This window comes from Haemaphysalis longicornis, unplaced genomic scaffold (assembly GCF_048455015.1).
Source record: "Haemaphysalis longicornis isolate Haplotype H1 unplaced genomic scaffold, Haemaphysalis longicornis Haplotype H1 scaffold_1, whole genome shotgun sequence".
Taxonomy (NCBI): domain Eukaryota; kingdom Metazoa; phylum Arthropoda; class Arachnida; order Ixodida; family Ixodidae; genus Haemaphysalis; species Haemaphysalis longicornis.
In genome coordinates, this window is record NW_027526203.1 from 361906706 (window position 1) to 361924995 (window position 18290).

General features: G+C 45.8%; 2 protein-coding genes across 4 annotated transcripts; both read left to right on the forward strand.

Moving 5' to 3' along the window:
* Positions 1-9: 9 nt before the first annotated feature.
* Positions 10-8367, forward strand: LOC144154998 (malonate--CoA ligase ACSF3, mitochondrial-like). The gene is made up of 8 exons (XM_077686169.1): positions 10-165; positions 306-451; positions 747-1309; positions 2954-3208; positions 4126-4292; positions 4353-4498; positions 6580-6813; positions 7914-8367. Exons 3-8 carry the CDS (start codon positions 761-763, stop codon positions 8288-8290), a joined length of 1728 nt encoding a protein of 575 aa, XP_077542295.1. The 5' UTR covers positions 10-165; positions 306-451; positions 747-760; the 3' UTR covers positions 8291-8367.
* Positions 8368-13326: 4959 nt separating this feature from the next.
* On the forward strand, positions 13327-16040 carry LOC144155000 (THAP domain-containing protein 11-like). Of its 3 annotated transcripts, none has more exons than XR_013319492.1 (3): positions 13327-15492; positions 15593-15706; positions 15776-16040. XR_013319492.1 is itself a non-coding variant. In XM_077686175.1 (3 exons), exons 1-3 carry the CDS (start codon positions 15239-15241, stop codon positions 15821-15823), a joined length of 315 nt encoding a protein of 104 aa, XP_077542301.1. In that variant the 5' UTR covers positions 13328-15238; the 3' UTR covers positions 15824-16040. The 3 variants fall into 3 exon arrangements, 2 of the variants coding, with proteins under 2 accessions (XP_077542301.1, XP_077542300.1); XM_077686175.1 differs by having other exon boundaries at positions 13328-15391; XM_077686174.1 differs by having other exon boundaries at positions 13341-13782.
* Positions 16041-18290: the final 2250 nt, after the last annotated feature.

An 18290-nucleotide genomic window follows, 5' to 3' on the forward strand; every position in this document is an offset into this window, starting at 1 on the left:
CCTGACGGCCTGACTGGCCTTCCGCGGCTCTCCTGGCTCTCCCCCTAATCGTGCGCCGATTTGTTCGCACGTAGCTGTAGCTTTGTAAAGTTATCTGGTCGTTGGTGTGGCAGCGCCTCTGCATTTCATAAACTGAAAAAAAAAGTTCAAAACGCGTACGTTTCTGTAAGTGCTACAATACAAAAGTTGAAAATGTGTCGCGACGGGTAGTTCGAGGGGTGCGTCGGTAGCTGCCAGTGTAATTGCTTCGTGTATCTTCTTTATATTTGTGCGAGAATCGGTCGTGTTACCGGTGTTACCTGCAGCCCTGCAGCGCCTGCAGCTTGCAGTCACGTGTCCCATGACAGTGCACGATAAGCCGCAGCAGGTGGTCGCAACCCGCGGCTGTTGTACTACTCGTGAGAAGGAACGAAAACAGAAGTGGATGCCTTGCAATCAGTGCGCGCCTTAGGTGAGTCGTGCACCTTGTACAGAAATAGTTGTCACTCTTTTAATAGATCCGAAAAATATAAGCGTAACTTGGTGGTGGAGGACCTGGTAACGAAGTATTTTGTTGTGCGTTAAAGCCGATAACATGTGTAAATCGCAGGCTGTAAGCTCAAATACAAGTATAAAAACGAATCACAAGTACAAAAGTGTGTCAGAATGCCGCTGATAAATAATGCTATAGTAATAACGCTTTGTTCAATTCGGGGCACTCGGGGGCTCCTTGACTATCGTGAATTGATACGGCTTCTCTTTTGCAGGACCTGAAAGAAGAATGACGCTTGCACATTTCGTAAGGCTACAACGAACTCACGTGAAGAGTGCCAGTCTTTGGAGGCTAAAAGCTCGATTAATTTCCCCCGCGAGATGGGCATCCTCGGCGAGCGATCACTTCCCACCTGCCTTCTCTCCGGTGTTTGGGGGCATCCAAGACCACTTGGACAGGGTGGCAGTGGTCGACGCAATCGGCTCGCACTCCTACGGGAAGCTACTTGGCTTTAGCCAGCAAATCCAGAAACAGATATCGAGGCTGGCCAGCTCGCGCGAGCAGATGCGAATTTCGTATCTGTGCCCCAGTGATATTCGCTACGTAGCCACGCAGTGGGCCTGCTGGCTGGGTGGTAATGTGGCTGTGCCCCTGTACCACCAGCACCCAGACTCAATGCTGGAGTACTACATCAAGGATTCGCACACGTCGATTGTGCTGACAACTCGGGAGTACAAGGAGCGCATCGTGAAGCTGGCTGAGCACCTCTCCCTACCAGCAATAGTTATTGATGAACCAGATATTGACAAGGCAGAAGAAATTGAAGACGGAAATTGGGTGAGCTTTGCGCTGAACATGTTTGTGCTTTTTGTCATACGTTTGTCTACTTTCAGTCCTTGAGAAAGTGGAGGACTAGACATGAGATTCTTTCTGAGGAATCCATACTTCATTTAGAAATACGCAAACCTTTGGGACTTTTGGTGATGAGCGACAATCCTTGAGAAAGTGGAGGACTAGACATGAGATTCTTTCCGAGGAATCCATACTTCATTTGGAAATACACAAACCTTTGGGACTTTTGGTGATGAGCGACAAGTAGTTTTGATAAAGCTTTCCAAGCGGAGCAACTGCTCGCACACCTTGCAAGGCTAGGTCCTCCTGTTTACCAGTAATGCTCGCCACTTTGAATCCTTGAAATTTCTGGTGGTCTCAAATCAAATGTGCCCTTGCCTGCTTGGCTGCATTGCAGATGACCTATTGCTTGCTCTTGCTGCTTTCCTTTCATTGGTGGCAATGAAGTGCACGGTAAACACCAAGCCAGTTACGCACCTTCTGTTTGTGGCCATTCGCCCGAGTGTCACTTTCTGCAGCTGACGGGTGGCTTTCACAGGGCTTGCAAACGCCGAGGAAGGGAGAAAGCTTCCTTTTTATTGTTATTATTATTGGCCGATGTTCAGGACCATTTTGGCAATAAACAAGCATGGAGTGCTAGTATTTTCATGCATTCACTTGGCCTGGTGCATCGCCCACTTGTTAGACCTGCTTTAGCTAGTGCTATAAACATTGCTGTACAAGTGGGTGCACGTAGCAATTGAAAAAAACTGAGGTCTGTTGTATGTGCCTTTTCTCTAGACTTGGCGTTATGATTACCATCCAAAAACTGGCCCGCTCTGGTGAGTAGGTGGCAATGCAGTGTGGAAAAAAGTAATGCAATGGTGGATTTTTATTTCACCATGCTAAATTTTGTTGAAAATTTGTAATGGTTGCACGTACGTGTAGGAATATTGCTGCATTAATGTATGTTGCAGTAGAAGTGCAATGTCTTTGAATAAGGGCGTTTTGGCGGTATTTCAACCGAGCTGCGAAAACAGTGCGTTCAGGATATCAACAAGGTGTAGCTAACTATACGTAAAAAGAAAAACATGTTGGTTTTATCAGATATACAGCATAGCAGCGAAATAGAGTGGAGCACAAAAGAAGTTGTGCAGTTACCTTGCGTTCATCGTTACAGAAGGCATTCTGGCACGAACTGATTGAACTTGGGGCCCTGGTGATGTGTGGCCTCTGAAGCTGCATCGACATGTCACGTTGCCATGGCCCCACATGATGCACACATCTGAAATGCATGGCTGCAGCTGAATATTTAGTTCGCAGAAGTGATGATACCGCCAGTCATCTCAAAGTTCAAGGATGGTTCTGTTGCAAGAAGTGTCCTTTGTTACGGCTTCTGTTTATGTTTTCATAAGGTGTCACTTGTCACACTTTCGTTGTTCTTGTCAAAGAGCTGTGCTCAAAAACAAAGGGTGTTGGCAGCCGTTGGGCTTCTCTAGTGCCTGCAGGAACTGCATGCATTCGTGTAATTTAGCAGAAGTTGACATTTGATTTTGAACTACCAGATGATGGGCGTGCACTCAGGTGCCTTTGCGAGAGTACCAGTGTGTTTTTTCTCTTCTGCTCATCCAAAGGGATTGTCTATCCCAGGAAAGCTTGAAGGAGCAGGATGCCCTGATGATGTACACCAGTGGGACAACGGGGCCACCCAAAGGAGTGGTCCTTTCGTACAACAACATGCACTTCCAAGCAGCTCAAATTCGGAAGGCCTGGCAGTGGACGCCTGAGGATGTGATGCTGCACGCACTGCCCTTGCACCACACCCACGGGATCATCAGTGGCCTGCTCACGCCACTCTACTCACGAGCAGCGTGCTTCATGTTGCCCAAGTTCAGCGCTGCCGAGGTGGGCCACCTCCCTCTTCGTGCTCAAAAAAACGCTATACGGGCTTTCGTTTTTCAGTAACAATGGTCACAGTGCATATTTTTTTGTGTTCCATGTGTTTCTATTGGAAATTTTGTACTCTTGCTGAGGAACATAATTAGAGCCATGGTTCTTTGATGAACTATAGAGATCCTTTTGGTCTGCAAAGGTAATTTAACTCAGTGCTTGTAAAGCTGTCAGTTTATTGTTGCCATTTGCACGCTGGTGCCATTTGTTGCTCTCGCATTTGGGCTTCCCCAGGACTTTCAATAAGCTTCACCTGATTTTTGTCACACACCACGCATACGTGCAGCAAGTTAAAAGAGTCCTTGAATGAAACAGTTGTACAGGCAGAACATTTCTAGACTGCTAAATCTGGTGGCATTGGTTATACTCGTCAACGTTGTTAAGCAAAAAGAACACATTGGGCATATTTGAGGCGAGACACCTACACACAAGTGATGTTTGCATTGTTCATTTAATTAAAAATACGTGGCTGCTTGATTTTTACGATAGCAAATAAAAAATACGTCTTGAAAAAATGTTTCGACCACAAAATATAAAAGTGCTCGCGGCGCCCCCTTGTGGCAATGTACCAAGTTCAAAAGTAACAAAATGTTCCAGTAGATGGCGCGAGCAGTGGAGCACGCAAAATTGAATTGGCACAAATGGAAATCAATCAGCTGGCTTTGAGAAGTTCTTTGAAGCTTAGCCTTGTGATTAGGGAATGCCAGGCAGCTGTGCTGTTAACATCAGCATTCGCAATGTTAAATCAGTGAAGCTGTGCTAATTTTTTTGTTAGCACACGTGCACACTGTTGATTCCATGCGGGCGAATGTCTTTGTATTGCTGCTGCCAATTTTTCTTCTCCCTTTGCGGCTCTCCTTGTGGGCCCAAAGGTATGGAAACACCTGCTGCACCTGGACAAAAGCAAGCCTGCAGTGTCGGTGTTCATGGCTGTACCGACCATGTACGTGAAGCTGATTGAGCACTACGAGCAGCACTTGAGGCACCGCCCAGAGACCGCACCAGAGGTGGTTAGGGATACGTTCGCGAGAAACATCAGGTGGGCATGCGAGACCACTAAGGAGCACCCATGACAACCCTTGATTTGCCTCTGCTGCAGGTTTGTCATAAGTGGCTCAGCCTCTCTTCCGCAACCGATATTTGAAAAGTTCCAGGACATTACTGGAATGACTATATTGGAACGGTACGGGATGACTGAAGTTGGTGTACCACTGTCGAATCTTCTTCACGGGAAAAGGCATCCCGGTACTGGTTGTTTTATTGCCATTGCTTTGTACTGTTTGCTGCTGTACTCTAACACGTTTTTAATTGAAGCTGACTTTAACTGAGAAAAAAAGTTTTCTGTTGCATTATTCACTTTGATTAATATTTAACTGCCATAAATATAGTGCTCTGATCTTTCTGAAAGACCAGACGAGCGCTACTCCCGTCTGGTCTTTCTGCGTCTTCTGTCGAATTGTTTGCTATTTGCTCTTAATCTTTTCTCGAATCCTAAACAGCTCCGCTATTATACCCCTGTCACACGGCAAATCTATCATTCAAAGTGAATGACATCAGCTGTTAATGACATTCGGTTCGGCCGTGCAAGTCTTCATGGCGAAACAAATCTCATCTGATTGTGATAGCAGTGACGGTTAGCCCGCAAAACCACAAAATTGTATTTCAAGCGCATCTAGAATGTTTTCACGCACAATATTTTTTTAAAAACATAAAGGATTATTTTTTAATAAAAATAAGAAAATCACCAGTTTAGGTGACATCAATAGACATCACAAGCGGAGACAAGTCCGTGAAAAATTCGTTTTAGGGTAGTGCGCGCACTGGGGACGAGATTTTTTTTTGTTAGTACTTTTTTCTCTTTCTTTGTTTCAACTACAACACAAAGAGGAAAATATAAGTTTACTGACAGTTTTTAGAAACAGTATTCTTCGGTTTATGACTGAATTTTCTTGTCTAGTGACGCGCCAATGCTGTCGAGGCTACTCATTTGGCCGCTGACTGAGGTTCGGGACCTCAGTTAGCTGCTAAATGTCATTTGCCTCAAATGTGATTCGGTATTCTCGTGTAGCACCGAAGTAATGATATTTAGAGCGAATGACGTTTGCTCTAAATGTCATTAGATCTGCCATGTGACAGGGGCATTAAAATGTTTCTCCCGTCAAAAACAACTATGGCAAAATGTAAAATATGAAATGTTAAATGCGAACCACATAATAACGAAATATGTAGATAAGCTGGCAGTGATGGCAGTCTCTCGAGGCACTGCCTGCCCTAACAGACCTGCGTAACCAGGCGATTACGCCAGTCAGTGATTGCAGGCAGAAGACATAGAAAGACCAGACGGGACTAACGCTCTCACCTTTCTGAAAGACTAGATGAGTGCTAGTCCCGTCGGATCTTTCTGCGTCTTCTATCGAATTGTTTGCACTCAATCTTTCCTCGAATCATGAACCAACTAGCCCAACAGCAAGTTTTACTAAGCTGTTTAGGGACTCGCAATGTCCGTTGGTGATGTCTGTCACGCCAGGCGAATGTGCCCTGCTGGGCCGACAGATGGCGCCACCGCCTCGATGGCTGTCCAGTGTGCGCAGAAGAAGATACCTCGCTGGGCTGACAGATGGTGCCACTACCTTGAATGCCGTCCAGTGGACAATCTTGGCTCGTGCGCCAGGGGGTGGGTGAGGAGGAGGAGGAAAGGGTGTATGTAAGAGATAGCGCGGCCATCAGATGGCCTTTCCTACCATGGATGCCGAATTTTTGGAAGGTCTCAGTGCGCTCACCCATGAACACCAGCCCATTGGCGCTACAGCAACAACGGATGCAAAAGGGCTAGAATGTCAGTGCGTGCTCGCCCGTGAACGCCAACAGCACCTCCGCTGTTTCATCAGATTTCACTAGCGTGAACTGGCTTTAATTTTGTTGTCTTCATGGTGCCTTTAAAGCATTAAGATGCCGTTATGCCGCAGTATCTATATAAATAATGTTTTTTCTGGGTATGTCATGAGCCGACAATCCGTAACGTAAAACAGGAAATTGAGCTGGTATGCCTCTTCAGTTTATTTTTGGCAGTGTATTTGCTCATGAGAGGTATATGAATTTTTCTTACTAGGTATGTCCTTCCACACGTACTTCATTGTTGTGCAAGTGAGAAGCTCTAGATATTAAAATGAATGCACGCATACATTTGCAAGGTGCTCAAGAGATCTTGACATTGCTGGGGCTCTTTAAGCTACTTGTTATCCGAATTGTGAAGTTTGTTTGTACGCATTGTGCATCCCATTTCCCTGGGCCTTGTACCAGTTTTGCTGCCTTGCTCCTTTTTCCAGGCGCTGTCGGCTACCCCACAGCAGGCGTTGAGGTGTGCATTGCTGAAACAGATGGCTCTGCATTAGGATACAAGCCTTTGGTCCTTGGCACGGCAGAAGGCAGCAAATACCTTGAAGGAGCACAAAATGCCAGTGGTGAGCTGCTCATTAGGGGCCCTAATGTGTTCAAGTACTACTGGAACAGGCCCCAGGTGACAAGGGACTCCTTCACCAAAGATGGTTGGTTCAAGACAGGTTAGTTGTTGTTCGCACTCATTTAGTTGACCACAGTGTTCTAGTGCAGTGCTAACACAAATAATGCAAACTGAACCAAGGGACAGAGTTGGGTTGGTTGGAACATGGCTATATAACTTAAGCTGATCTTACAACGGGATGAAAAAGGAGACATAACATGGCGCTTCTTCATCCTGCTGTAAAGTAGTGCGCATTTCTTATTTTTAAGGCAGGAGCTGTGGATAGGGGAGTTACTGCTATCACTCGTATGCCCACTTAGCACCCCTCCTGCTTTTATGATGTGCCTGCTTTCAACAGTGCCCACTTGTCAGCCAGCCAGCGGACTAGGGACAACCAACGGTTCCTTAGGCTTACATCCGGTCTCCCCAAATTATTCAGAATGTACAGATAGGTTGCTGTTGCTGTTCTTGAATTACCATAATAGGTTGCTTTAGTTCTGTGTTACAGAAAACACATGCACACTTTAAAAAATTGTATAATATTAAAGATCAGTGGTAATTAGCTAAAACAAACCGTTGTGCCTGCCACAGTGGTCAAGGCTGCTGAGCACAAGGTCGCAGGTTGATGCCCAGCTGCAGGAGCCACATTCTCATTCTGGTCGAGGTCTGGAGCTCCGTAAAAAATGTTGGGTGGTGGGAATTTTTCTGGGGCTCCCCATTACTGAACACCACCTAGGTGTTATTTCAGCCTTGTAAGCATAAAAAGTGATGTTAAACTTGCAGGGGAAACAAGAAAACTGGTCACTGCTTTATTTTTCATTGTGTGGTGGAAAGCTGCTTCAGCACAAGGGTAGCGGGAGAACAGTGCCACTGATTGCCACTACAAGTTGAGGAATGCAATGAAGGGGCACACTGGCAAGTGGTCACATTTGAGCATCGGTGTGTGGGAGGCCGATACAAGTCTGCTTACTGAAGGCTGCCGGCTTGACCCCAAATGTCAGCCAGCGTTCAACTTTCCTTACTGTTTCTCGCTTTGTACAAAAGTGTGGCCTATATTGAGTGGTTGCATGCAGCCATTCCACACAGTGCATAGTCTGGTAGTGTATCTGACATCGGAGGTCCGTGCATGCTGACGTTCCTTTGACTACCACGCATTTCCAGGGGACAGTGCTGCCTGCACCGATGGTGTCTACAAAATCTTAGGCCGAACATCAGCAGATATCATCAAGACTGGTGGCTACAAGGTCAGCGCGTTAGATGTGGAGCGTCACTTGCTAGCCCACCCAGCCATCAAGGAATGCACAGTAGTGGGGGCCCCCGACGCCACATGGGGTGAACGGGTGGCTGCTGTGGTAGTTCTGAACGAGCCATCAGCCACACTGGAACTCGAAGAACTGCGAAGCTGGTGTAAGGAACGAATGGCGCCATACAGCGTGCCAAGTATTCTGCTGTGCGTACCTGCTTTGGAGCGCAATTTTCTCGGCAAGGTCAACAAGAAGGAACTTGTAAAGAAGACGTGGCCTGCTCCGCAGCAGTGAAAGGCACTGTTGGGTGGGTGGCCTTTTCCATGGTGCAATTTTTTATTAAAGCTACGTTTTTCACCCTAATCCTTTCAGCCTTGTCCTCAGTGTGTTATATTTGCCCCCAAAACTTTTTCTTTGTTGTGTGACCTTTTTCATTGCGCAATTTTTAGTTAAAGCTACATTACAACCTGATCTTTTCAGCCTTGTCTTCATTGTATTATGCAGTGAAAGCTCGTTAATTTGCACTTCAATAATTTGAGTTTATGGGTAATTCAAACTGTACAACGTGGTCCGACCAAGCCCCATAGAAGTGTGTGTATAAAAAAAGCCTGTTAATCTGAACGTGCGTAGGTACCGCTATGGATAAACCGAACTACGCACCACCGTGTCAGCGGCTGGGTGACTGGTGCATGGCTAGAGAAGTGCACCCACTGCCTACTCATGAGGCTTCATTGCCTGCAGAACAGTGAGAGGAGCTAAAATGGGGTAAAATCAATCTGAAACCTGAATGGCAAACGTTTTGTAAGGTGTCTCCTTTGCGGAATACATTGACGTGTACGCAAGTGCAGTGGTGTGTGGAGGAGAGCACTGCACGGGCTGGAATTTCTAGGCCCGGCCCGGCCTGCTAGAGACACTGCCCGGGCCCCGCTTGAACCCGACAAAACATTGAGATAAAAGCCCGAGCTCGACAAATTCTTAAAATATGAGCCCGGCCCGAGCCCGGCCCGAGCCCGACAGACTCCAAACATGATCCCGAAAAAGTTTGGTCCCTTTAACCTATTATTAGGCATACAGCGAGTATATGGAATTTAAGTTTGTTTTAAACTTAGATCAATCTTTGTAGAACATGCATATCCTGACTCGGAAAATGTATTTTTGAGAATCTCGGAGAAATATGCACTTCATTTGCAACAGGCTTCAACCTCGAGGCACACTGAGGATCATTTAAATTATGCTGAAAAAAGTGCATGATTTGTTTGTTTATGCATTTCTTCAACAGATATTGCACCTTTTATTGTTTCATTAAATTCGTTTCCCAGAGAAGTCTCCTTCCTACTTGTTTTTGACGCTTGCACACTGCTGAGAGCTAGTTTAACTTCTACTTTTCTCAATTAATTCGCTAAGGTTCCTGGTTAGTTCGTCCCCGGTGCTTATCCAAGTAGAGCCAAGTTCTTCCCATACTTACAAAGTTGTCTACTCAAAAAGTCGCTTTTATTGGCAAAAAAGTAACTGTATAAAAAGTGCACGTGTAACGTTCCAAAGGGTATGTTAGCTTATCTTTGATGGCATGTTCTGCACAAAATGCAAAGTCCAGGTTGTGTTTTTTTTTTTTTTTTTTAGGTTGAAACGCAGAGGAAAAAGAATTGTGCTCTACGACCCGAGTGCTCATTTTCTGACCCGCGCTCTCTCCCACTACGCTGATGGAGCCCATACATTTTCTTTTATTGACTTGAAGACTTTTTAAGTGCAATACGTCGTTTTGTTATTTTTTGAATGGTGCGGTGGACTCTTGTTTTTGTTTTCATTTAAACTTAAAAGATCAATGAGCCCGGCCCGAAAAATTTTTTGTTCAAGCCGGAGCCCGGAATGGGCCCGAGAAAATGCGTGCTACCCAGCCTGAGCCCGGCCTGCGGGCCGGGCCAGGCTTGGGCTTTTGGGCCGGCTCGGGTACATGCAGTGTATTGGTGTGGAGCACTGACAGATGAGGGCGTCATATCCCAGGTCAGAAGCGCAAAACTTGTTGAGTGACGGGGAAGGGGAACGAGGCACTAGTGCAGCCATCCACGCAAAATTCATGAATGGATTGAATGCTGCCCATCTCTTCTACGGTTTTAAAGAAGGCAAAGAGGAGGCCTTCCACTATACAGGGTGTTGCGACGATAACTGGAACACTTTAAAAAAATTTCCTGAGCGATCCGCCGCTGTGTTCGCGCTCAAACTTCACACAAAGGTCGCATTTTGTGGTCTATTTTGTTTGACACCGGGAACAATAACGGTACTTACCTGTTTATTCTGAAAATAAATAAAAACGATTTTCGCCTATGGGAAAATGGCCGCTGATTTGGACGTGCGAGCCAGCGCAAGTTGATGTTGGAACGACGGAACCACCTGCAGAGTGAAACGCATGTTTGGGATTCACGTACGGAGCCAAATGGTGCAGCAGACGATCAGAAAATGCACCTAGAAATGAGCTAACAGACGATCGGAAAACCCGGTTTTCGGGCTCGCACGTCCAAATCGCCGCCATTTTCCCATAGGCGAAAATCGTTTTTATTTATTTTCAGAATAAACAGGTAACTACCGTTGTTGTTCCCGGTGTCAAACAAAATAGACCACAAAATGCGACCTTTGTGTGAAGTTTGAGCGTGAACAGAGCGGCGGATCACTCAGGAAAATTTTTTATTAAAGTGTTCCAGTTATCGTCGCAACACACTGTACATTCACTTGTTACATCAAAAAGTGCTTGCTGTCGCCTTCAAGAACAAAAGGCAGACTTAACACAAACTTTTTCATGCACGAGATTGTTGACATGCCCTACTGCATCCCAATCGCAGTGTACTCTTGTTCTTCACTTTCGTTAGAGTTGACTTCCCCCTGCAGTTCGAATTAACAAGCTTTTGCTGTATTTAAGCCCAAAACTTTCTCTTTGCCTTGCATGGTTGTGTGTAGCCACAACTGGTAGCTGAGCACTCGGGTTTTAATGCGAGCATTAAGTGCGCCAAAATGCAAAAATTGGGTGTCGGTATGGCCATGTGATAGACCCAAAAATTTGCCGATTTTAAGTTTTACATTTCAACCTGGTGCTTACAGAATGAGAGTCGAGCACGCATACCCTACACCACAGCCGATCCTGGGCTCTAGGTAACTAAAAGTGGACTTAGTAAATACTCTGTCACCTTCAACTAAGAAACGTGTGTTAGAGACGTAGTGGAGCCCACAGGAGTCATTTGAGCGCACTAATTAGAGATTTAGCAAATCAAGCTTACACTAATAGCGAATATTTAGGGCTTGCAAAGGTGAAGAGAAGAAAATGATGCAAAGGGAAAAGGATTATGACGATAATGAGAGAACACAGTCACACCACTGGAGGCCTACAAAAGTATCAAGGCACATTTACGCTAAGGGCGTAAATGTAAGGCTAACAAAGGAGATTGGCCAAGCCCCTCAATTGGTAACAGAGAGGAGAAGAAAATGACACAATTATGAGGGCACAATCGCACCACTCTACATGTTTCTGCTATCAGCGCTGCCTCTACTGCAAAGGACTGTAGAGGCGGCTGTAAGATGTGGCTGCCCTTGTAAGTATGCTTTAGAAAAAGATGCAAGGGAACAGAAGAACGTTGCACACCAAGCAAAGAGACGGGCACTCACTGCAGCGGGAACTGCCACCAGTCACCAAAAACCGTTACAACGCAAAGATCACGCGCCAGACATATATTCCGCTGCAGATATTGTTGCAGCAGATGATGACATGATCACAGCAGACTTATTACACCTAAAGGATCTGCATAGCTTGATATAAAATGTAATGCTTTTGAATTCCCTCATGTAAGCAGTCTTAAGTGTTGCTCTGGATTTTTAACTCTGTTTTCTTTACTGAGCTGTTGAACCGAACTTGAACCGAAGTTATGTAGGATGAACTGAAGTGATGTAGGGGAACAGGAGAGCCTGCATGCTTTTTTTCTGTTCTGATGAAGGATTTGCAGTTTTGCAGTTTACATCCTGTACCCCATAGAGTTTCATACTAATATAGTATGAAACTCTATGCTGTACCCCACTCCTTCCTAGAAATGCTCTTCAGTGTTGAGCTTTGGCTGGCTGGCCATTTTCGAAGTGCTTAAAATTTTTCAGAAGATATCTGCAACAAATGGGTAAGTACGCTCTATTGTCAGAATCGCAAAAAAAATTGCTACTATTAACTATTACAGTACCTACCTACAGAGGCTTGGGAAGTGTTTCGAAGGTGGGGGTGCTCAGACAGTCGACGACAAGGGCAATGATGATGATCATTATATTTTCGTATCTCATTAGAGTCGGATGAGGCCGAAGAGAGAGAGAAATGACTTTATTGAACATTTGTCCGGCGGGAGGAGACGGGTCAGGCCACGCAGGGCTTCGCCGTCCCCCCTGTCTATATGGTTAGGCAGACCTCGAAGCACTGGGGCCTGGACCACAGCCTGGGCTACTAGAAGGGTCCCCGTCTCTCTTCCCTCCGCCACCCCGAGGGGCGGCAGAAAGAAGAAGGTGCGGGTCCCCCTTTCGCCTCTGCTGCGCCAGAGGCGAAGAACCTCCTCATTCTTGCAAGCTCCTGATGTATGGATGAATTGTTGCCACCATGGTCAGGTATTTATTCACAAGGCAGAAGTTTAAGCCAAACAGAGAAACCCATTAAAAGAATTTTGCATCGTTGGTTAGATGGCACCTGTCACTTTGGAAGGGGGTTTAAGTAACAGCTTTTTGTCCATTTCAAACATCCTACATGACGTGATAATTAATACTACTTTTATTCGTTTTTTTTAGGCTATTATTTGTCTAGTTATGGAAGATGGATTTAACCCTCTGAGCATGGAGGAAAGAAAAGGAAAGAAATAGTATTCTTTCCTCCATGCCTCTGTGGCACTCGAAATGCACTTGCAAGCGCCTTCACTGATAGTAGTAGCAATTGACATCGTGAATAAAATTATGGGAAGAAAATCATTTCCTCCTACTTACTAGAGCGATCAAAACTCTAATCATAGTAATGTGTCAGTAACAATTAAGTTATAAAAAGAAACGAAACAATGCAAATTGGGAATTAAGATGAGCCTTGGCAGACGACGGGACGTGTGTTCTAGCAAAATGACTCGGTTGTATTGAGGCTCGTGCTTTGGACCACTCCAGCAAGATTTTTTTTTTTTTCGTTTTGGAGTCATGATAACACCAGGGCGGGAGGGGGAGGGGGTGCTCGAGCCCCCCTGACCCCCACCCTCTTCCGGAGACCCTGCCTACCTGGTGTACACAAAAACAGATAAGGTGGTAAAGTTGAAGGCACGCTAGTCAGTTCAGATCGAAGCGTTACGGCGGTGCCCCTTTCGGTGCGGCATGCCGATTCGTTAGAGTGAACTAGAATACTAGTTCACTCTATATTCGTCTCGCAAACAAAAAAGCGCGCGCGTAAGCAGTTGACTGACCGGCCACGCTGGGAGGTGGGGGCGCTGCTTATCGGCGAAGTATAGAGCCACTAGTATAAAGCTTATTTAGTGGCTCTAGCGAATTAAGCAGGCATAAGGGCATAAGTGAGGCTACGAGTGCAGCTGTTCGGTTCACAAGACAGTGGCCAAATTACACTGCACGCGATGCCTAAAAATTGTTGCATGCCGCTTTGTAAATCGAATGCCTTACGAAACCCGGAACTGTACTACCATGAGCTGCCGTCCAATGAAGACCTCCGGAAGGCCTGGCTGCGGAACATTTCCCGACAAGGGAGCGACAAGAACAGCCAGTGGCAGCCAAGCTCCAGGGCCGTGGTATGTTCGCTTCACTTCACAGCAGACGATTACAAGGTAGGAGTGAAACGCAAGTTGCTGCTTCCAACAGCCGTGCCGACTCAGTTTCCGTCAACCGACATGTTGCCGTCTGGTTCTAAGGAGAGCAAAACCCTGCTTCGTGATCCACGTGACACCTGCATGCAAACGAGAATTTTAGAGGAACCGGCATTGGCGAGAGATGGAAAAAAATCAAAGCGGCATCGTCGAGAAGAACCTGGGACCGAACGCGCAGCCAGTGGATACAAGCCGCAAGAAAACGTAGCTGCGAGCGTGTCTGCGTATGGCCAGGGACACTTGGAAAGCGGGTTAAAGGCTGAAGAATGCCAGACGACATTCGACCTGGTTGGATATATTGCAGAGACTAAGAGAAACGCACATCGCCTTGAAGTCAAAGTGCAGAGAGTGAACGAGCGCGTGCGGAAACTTCAGAAACATTGCGACGAATTCCGAGAAAAAGTTCAGCGATATGAAGACAACCGAGATGTGCAGACTCTAAAGAACCTTTCTAAAGCCGCGCAAGGAGGAGATCTGAACGCTAAATTTCTCATGGAACAAATTATCAGCTTTGATAAGGCGCGGCCAGTACTACGAGGCTGACATCCTGTAAAGGCTACGATAAGAGAACTGCTGAAGCTGCCGTTTCTTCTACAAGAGAAACTCAGAGAGGCTCTTCTACAAGACAGACTGGTTTATCAAGCCTAATAAAGGAAAGGCTCCAAGTAGAGGGAACATGTTGTGTTCAGAAAAAGCCATTCTGCAGCCTTATTATTGACGAATTTTCAATTCAGCAAAAGGTAATTTGTGATCATTACAGAATTTTCGGGCTTGTTGATGTTGGCTGTGAACCTCAAGCCGGTGGTCCCACTGAAATCCTGCGTTTCCTTTATGCGGCTGATGTTATCCCCGTAAGGTACTTTTTTACCACGAACCTGGAACGTGACCAGCTCTGTAACCTGACACTCAATGTTCAGTGCTGAAAGCAGTTGAATTAAGTGGCGGGATTCTTCATTATGGACAACCATGGACAACCACCATGCAAACACCGCCATGTTTCAAAGCATGTCTAATGATAACACACTGCAGCATGCTTTGCTGAATCCCGTATAGGAAAATGACCCATTATTCTTTGTAATGGACCAGACCAGAAACACCTGATCAAGAACCTTGGAATGAATCTTCTAGAGAGAGAGAGAGAGAGATGTTTGACGGAGCAGAAAAAATCAGTTTTTTTTTTTAAGGCTCTCTGTGAGATCCAACCAAATTTGAAGCCAGTTCATCTGCTAAGCCGATCACACGTCGAATTAAACAACCTGGAAAATATGCCACCTTAATATTTTTGCCTGTTGTCATAAGAACCTTGGAGTTCCTTCACAAGTATCCCAAAGCTCATGAGTTGGCTTTGGAATTAAGTGATTGCAGATTGACCACCACACCCATGAAGATATCTGGGATGTGGTACAACCTTCATGACATGTCTGGCTGGAAATCCAGGCAAAGGCTGTTTATCGCTAGTGAAGACGATCGACTCACATGGCTTCAGGTCGACTTCATTGGCTACCTCGAGGACATCAAGCTCGAAAGCGCAAAGGTTCGAGCTAAGTCCCTCCCTCACTAAGGAGACTTGCTAAGCAACTATCATGACAACAAAGTCGGTGGTGCTGTCGTGAAGTACCGGCTCAATGAAGTTGGGCAAGTGTTTTTTTAAAGAAAAGCGAATTACTCGATTTAAATAAATATATATAAATAATATTTCATTACTATTTTCAACTTCAACTACATCTTGGTGCAGGTTCTCAACAGCGGTCCTGTTGAGTCTCGGTTTAGCTGCCTCCGCCAATTCAATGGCGGCAACAACAGAGTTGACACCAGAACATCGGTCTTCACTGCAGAAAAGTTGCTAAAGGTGCGTTTAGCATTGCACCTTGTGCTAGTGCCCAACATAAAAGTTTATTGATATAATTTCAACGTGCAGGTTGGCACTTTGGGGGCAGCCAGAAGCACAAATGCCAAACAGCTTTGAACACTGCAAACGTCCTAAATGGAGCAAGTCCAGCCATTCCTGAAGAGGCTCTTGCTGTGCTGTGGAAAATTCAGCACATTTTTTGTCCTACTTGACTTCAGTGCACTGGCCTACCTGGCAATACCAGGATTTTGTTTGTGAAGAAAAAAGCGTTTTGTTTTTTGACTAAACGATTAACACACACACAATAAAAACTGAATACGTGGGCTTTTCGACTTCGCAGATGCCAAACAGCTTTGAACACTGCAAACGCCCTAAATGGAGCAAGTCCAGCCATTCCTGAAGAGGCTCTTGCTGTGCTGTGGAATATTCAGCACATTTCCTGTCCTACTTGACTTCAGTGCACTGGCCTACCTGTCAATAACAGGATTTTGTTTGTGAAGAAAAAACAAGAGTTGTTTTTTGACTACACGATTAACACACACACAATAAAAACTGAATACGTGGGCTTTTCGATTTCGCGGTGACATGCCCGGAATGCAAAAGAAAAAAAAAAAAAAAGGCTTCAAGTGAGGGAGTATGTGTTCAGCCTTGACCAATGGTGGGCTCAGTAACTTCCGACCTGCAGTTGTTCGGTTGTGTAAGCTAGTGTGTACCTTTGCTGAGAAGGCCGAACAGTCAGCAGAGGTCCGTAGCTGTGGACAAATGCAAGCTGCTCTCAAGTGCTGTGCTTCAACACCTCAAAAACTGCCCTCTGATGTGGTGTTCTGCTGGCAGGGACCCATCCCACTGTGGAGTCGCGTGAGCTCTTTATCAAGAAGCTGCTCAGGCCACTGTTGGCAAACTGGGCTGGAAGCCTTAGTAGCTCGCTAGAAAAACATACTTCGACTTTCGCTGAAACCCCTTTCTCACGAAGTCCTCTGCTTGTGAAATCTATATAGATTTGATTTATAAATCATGCGCACCCGGAACTACCTACGAATAATTATTACTGCTAATTGTCTGATTCATATTATCCCAACCTGCACGTCGTGGAAATAAATTAACCCAGTACCGGCATAAGTAGGCATTAACTCGGATATTTGGCTGACTATAAAGATAAAGCGCACGTAAAAAGGACCGTGTCTCTATTCCTGATAAATCAGTAACTGCACCCTGTTTAGTGGGGTGTCTTAAGCAAAGCATGACAAAACACTTGAGTAATACTGCAGCATATCCAGCCAGGCTAACGCCGCCTGATCCCACAACCACCACCACCACCACCACCATAATACTGCAGCCGCACGGCATGAAACTGCTTGCTGAGATGGCCGACTTTGTCGCCACTGTCCCTAGCCGCTGTCAAAACCACTACTATTGCTGATAGCGAGCACTATGGACAAAGCAGAGGAGTAAAAGGGAACTATCCATTTGCAGGCATGAAGCACTTATTGGTTTGCACCAAGAGAGCGATGGAGTGGCTGTGGAAGTGTTATAACCTGGATGAAGGGAATATGTTTATCGTTATTTACACGTTTCCTTGTTACTTGCGAAACTGTGTAGGCTGGTTAGCCTGTCACTGTGTAGTGTTTCAGGTACTGAAAAGGAATGTCTACTGCCCTTTTCCTTTATGGCTATTGCTAGGTACTATAGAGGTACTTCACCAATTGCTTTGTGTGCTGCATTTTAGTAATCTTTTGCACTTGCAAATACCTGCCGCTGGCTTTCCACCTGTTAAACTCAGTATAGAAAGCCCAACACAAATGACCAGTGGAATGTTTCGGCTCCAAGAACTTCCTTGTATTCAGTCACAATCTTTAGTCCCATTTGTGTTCACTGTAGAAGCGAAGAAGACCCCTCTCGCACTCCTTCAGCCGTTCTTGTCTTGTGATGCCAGAGCCCATTTTTTGCCCCCAAATTTTCATATTTCGTCCCACCACAAAGTTCATTGTCTTCCCCTACTCCTAGTCCCATCTTTCCGTAGCCATTCTGTTACCCAGGTTGTCCACTGGTCATCCAATCTCTGCATTACACTTGTAAACGGTCTCCTGATTTCCAAAACAATGTATGGCATCAACTATACATACCTCACAAAGAACAACTGGTAGAAGCTTGAAATCCTGCATCGTGAAGCTCTGCGCATTGTTACTGGATTGCCAAAATTTACAGCCAAGGACGTTCTGTACGCACAAGCGCAAGCTAATAGACTTGCCGACATAGCCGAAGACAGACGGATTGGACAATTTCAACGTCTGGACAACACCAATGCAGGCAGGAGACTACTTCTCAGAGCTGGTTTCGAGCTTCCCGGCATACATCCGCACGAGCTGCTGGTTCCGCCTTGGGAGGAGATTATTGTGACAATGAACAAGCCACTGCCAAAAAATGTTGGTCACGACAACCCAAGGCAAAGGAAAAGGAAGGTTAAAGATCACCTCCTAGAACTAGCCAGTGGAGACAGCGATACCCCAGCAAATCGTACCCTGCATGTCTACACAGACGCCGCAGTTGAACATGACCGCGTCTCACTCTGCTGGTACAGCCTCGA